Below are 3,387 nucleotides of genomic sequence, written 5' to 3'. Positions count from 1 at the left end.
GTTATTCATGTTTAACTGTCACTACATTAACAAAATGAAACATATTTTGCAATTTAAAAACCACCTGTTTAATGAACAAATGACCAGATGAACATATTGTGGTCAATTCAGCCTTCATTTTAGTTTAATTTTATGCTTACCATATTAGAAAAATAGATCACACATCCTGGAAGATCTATTTTTCTAATATGGTAAGCATAAAATTAAACTAAAATGAAGGCTGAATTGACCACAATATGTTCATCTGGTCATTTGTTCATTAAACAGGTAAAATGCATATACGTCTTGGTTGCTTAATTAGACAGTGATGCTCACTGTCTAATTAAGCAACCAAGACGTATATGCATTTTTAATCTCCAAAACTTTACACTTATGCAACCAAAACTGTATTTTGTATTATTTTTATTTACAAACTGCAAATAAAGACGCTTTCCTTCTCAGGACAATCTAAGGACATGAGACCCAGCACATGAGCACTGTTATAGGATGCCTTGCTGCTGACTCTTTCCCGCGATTTTCTTGGAGCATTCCAGCAAAGCATTATGGATGTCTTTAGCACAAGATATCTGAGATTTGATCATGCTAAGATACTGAGAGTAAGACAGAGACTCTGTTTGCACTGTGTCAGGTTTGGTCGCTGTAGGCACCAGGTTTGGAGAGTGTTTGGCACTGTCGATGCTCTGAGAGAGACACTCGTGAGCCAGACGCTAAAAAACACAAAGGATAAAATGTGATGAACTTCAGTGTACAATGATAATGTAGCCTGATTGTGACATAATATTCTTGACACTGGTTGGATTTCAAATAATATTTTATTATTTATTATTTATAATATTTTATATACGTAAATAATACTTTAAGACATTCTTTAATAAAGAAGATTCTATATTGTGCACTTATTTGTAATATAGTGTAGACATTTATTAATGATGCAGTTTTATTTTTGCTGCTTACCAGACAGAGTTCCAGCTGATCACAGAGGGCGTAAAACTCTTCTAAACTCTTGTCAAATCGCTGAACTGTGGAATCATTACTCTTTCTAAAATAAAAGAGGCAATAACTAAATAACTAATATAAGGCACATGGTATGAGTTTTATACAGATGTGTTATATTAATGCATATAGGGAGAAAACTAAAGCATGTATGAGAAACTGTAGCATTTCAATTCAGGATGGAAATGAGTTTCAAAGACAACATAATCTTAACTGACCAATTCTTTATCACCTGGTTACTCCCACACTGACAAAGATGTGATAACTGTAACAATGTCTTGATTTAGAAGGCTTGGAAAATATAGGTGGGGAAAAACTGTTTACTCTATTTTTTACTCTAACGCATTCATATTTATTAAGTGCAGAGAGAACAAGCAGTAACCTGGTCTCAGGACTGAACCATGGAACTTGTAGTTCTGAGGGGTCAATGTGGCCCACCATGACACCCCCAATAGTGCACTGTTAGCAGAAAATATAATAAAAGCTATAATCATTTTAATTTTTCAAAGTGGCACTTTAGTTCAGCTAGAATAATTCAGAATAATTAATGATGGAAAGGAAATTCTATTGCAAAGTGAAGCCGATCTTCTGTAGCTAAGGAAAACTTCACAAAAACAAGCAATGACAAAGACAAAATACGATGGACTGGGTTTCACTTGTATCATAAGAAGTTAACAGACTGTCACAAATGATGAGTTGGAAAAATGAACATCAACACAACAACCACTGATGGACTTTTAGACTTTACAAGCTTACTGTCCTCAACCACTTACCTTGGTGAGAGTGGCTTTTCTGCCCTCACTGCACTAAAATGAAGTACAGACAGACTTCGTGTTCAGAACAGATTAAGACTAGAAGTGTCATGCATTTCAATAACACCTGGAGACATCAACCTCCAACCTCTTTAGTCCTGGCACATATTCTTCCTCAATGAAGGCAATATTTTTCACTATAAAACTTTACATATACAGGGGTGCAAAGGGGTCTTGAAAACTTTCGAAACTAGTTAATTACTGATAACCTAAAAACCTAAAACAAAGTAGACTGAACTAGTACAACAGAAATGACCTGAAACATCTGTAGTGTTTCCCACAGTCGACTAGTAGTTGTCCTACAACATGAATTCTGGAACTGGGTTAAACAGAAATGGTTTGTATTTGTTTAAATTCTCGTACTTACATTCCGTTATCGATTGCAGTATTGTGCGAAAAATTTTGTGACGCAATGGCCATAACATTCTGAAACAAAGGTGCAGAAGTAAATCAGATTTTAAAAAATGTAAAAGAAGATAATTAACATGACTAACGTGCTTCTCGGGGGGAAAAAAGAAACAACACAATAATTAATATAACAAACAAATCCACAGGCAAACCTGTAAACTCTCTTTTAACTGAGGAATCAGCATTTTAAACCTATGAACTGGGTCAAAATCCTGCTGCTGGTTCAGCTGCTGTTGTTGTTGTTGTGGAGGCTGCTGAAGAACTGCCTGTGGGTTTGATGGCGGTTGTTGTTGCAGCGACATTTCTGTAAAAAGCAAGTTATTAGTCACAAAAATTCACTTTACAGACGTTTTATCGTCCTCCCTTCGTTATTGTTGTTGGGCTTCTTCTTCCTCTTCTTCGAGTTAGGCCCGAGGTACACGTTGATCAACATCACCACCTACTGGGCGGTTTTGGGATGACAGGTAATTTAACGCGGTTATAATCCACGTCCACTTTATTGTCACATACAGTGGTGTAGTCTACGTGATACGCAGGTATACGCCGTATAACCATTAGGAAAGGTCAAGGATTTCCGTATACCCACTAGGAAAGGTCAAGGATTTCCGTATACCCACTAGGAAAGGTCAAGGATTTCCGTATACCCACTAGGAAAGGTCAAGGATTTCCGTATACCCACTAGGAAAGGCCAAGGATTTCCGTATACCCACTAGGAAAGGTCAAGGATTTCCGTATACCCACTAGGAAAGGCCAAGGATTTCCGTATACCCACTAGGAAAGGTCAAGGATTTCCGTATACCCACTAGGAAAGGTCAAGGATTTCCGTATACCCACTAGGAAAGGTCAAGGATTTCCGTATACCCACTAGGAAAGGCCAAGGATTTCCGTATACCCACTAGGAAAGGTCAAGGATTTCCGTATACCCACTAGGAAAGGTCAAGGATTTCCGTATACCCACTAGGAAAGGCCAAGGATTTCCGTATACCCACTAGGAAAGGTCAAGGATTTCCGTATACCCACTAGGAAAGGTCAAGGATTTCCGTATACCCACTAGGAAAGGCCAAGGATTTCCGAATACCCACTTAAAAAGCGTGAGGATACGTTATCGTTTTGTGACAGAACTTTCATTCATAAATTCACCCCGCTCTGTGTTGCGAACACAGACTGTGGTTGC

The 3,387-nt window shown here is 37.8% G+C and overlaps 1 protein-coding gene across 2 annotated transcripts; it reads right to left on the bottom strand.

Moving 5' to 3' along the window:
* Nucleotides 1-385: 385 nt before the first annotated feature.
* Nucleotides 386-2,650, bottom strand: med29 (mediator complex subunit 29). Of its 2 annotated transcripts, XM_027138699.2 has the most exons (5): nt 2,366-2,650; nt 2,173-2,231; nt 1,767-1,799; nt 955-1,039; nt 386-707 (listed from the first exon to the last, which is right to left on the bottom strand). In XM_027138699.2, exons 1-5 carry the CDS (start codon nt 2,513-2,515, stop codon nt 480-482), a joined length of 555 nt encoding a protein of 184 aa, XP_026994500.1. In that variant the 5' UTR covers nt 2,516-2,650; the 3' UTR covers nt 386-479. The 2 variants fall into 2 exon arrangements, with proteins under 2 accessions (XP_026994500.1, XP_026994501.1); XM_027138700.2 differs by lacking the exon at nt 1,767-1,799 and having other exon boundaries at nt 2,366-2,644.
* Between the last annotated feature and the right edge of the window lie 737 nt (nt 2,651-3,387).

The sequence above is a fragment of the Tachysurus fulvidraco genome, chromosome 11 (assembly GCF_022655615.1).
Source record: "Tachysurus fulvidraco isolate hzauxx_2018 chromosome 11, HZAU_PFXX_2.0, whole genome shotgun sequence".
Taxonomy (NCBI): Eukaryota; Metazoa; Chordata; class Actinopteri; order Siluriformes; family Bagridae; genus Tachysurus; species Tachysurus fulvidraco.
Note: the sequence above shows the minus strand (reverse complement) of the source record. Positions and strands in the feature narration are given on the sequence as shown.

Excerpts from the sequence above, each read along its gene's own strand:
- med29 (XM_027138699.2), bottom strand. The coding sequence starts at position 2,515 with ATGTCGCTGCAACAACAACCGCCATCAAACCCACAGGCAGTTCTTCAG. Across the intron at positions 2,232-2,365 it reads AGTTAAAAGAGAGTTTACAG|AATGTTATGGCCATTGCGTC; the intron begins GTTTGCCTGTGG and ends CCTTTGTTTCAG. Across the intron at positions 708-954 it reads ATCAGCTGGAACTCTGTCTG|CGTCTGGCTCACGAGTGTCT; the intron begins GTAAGCAGCAAA and ends TGTGTTTTTTAG.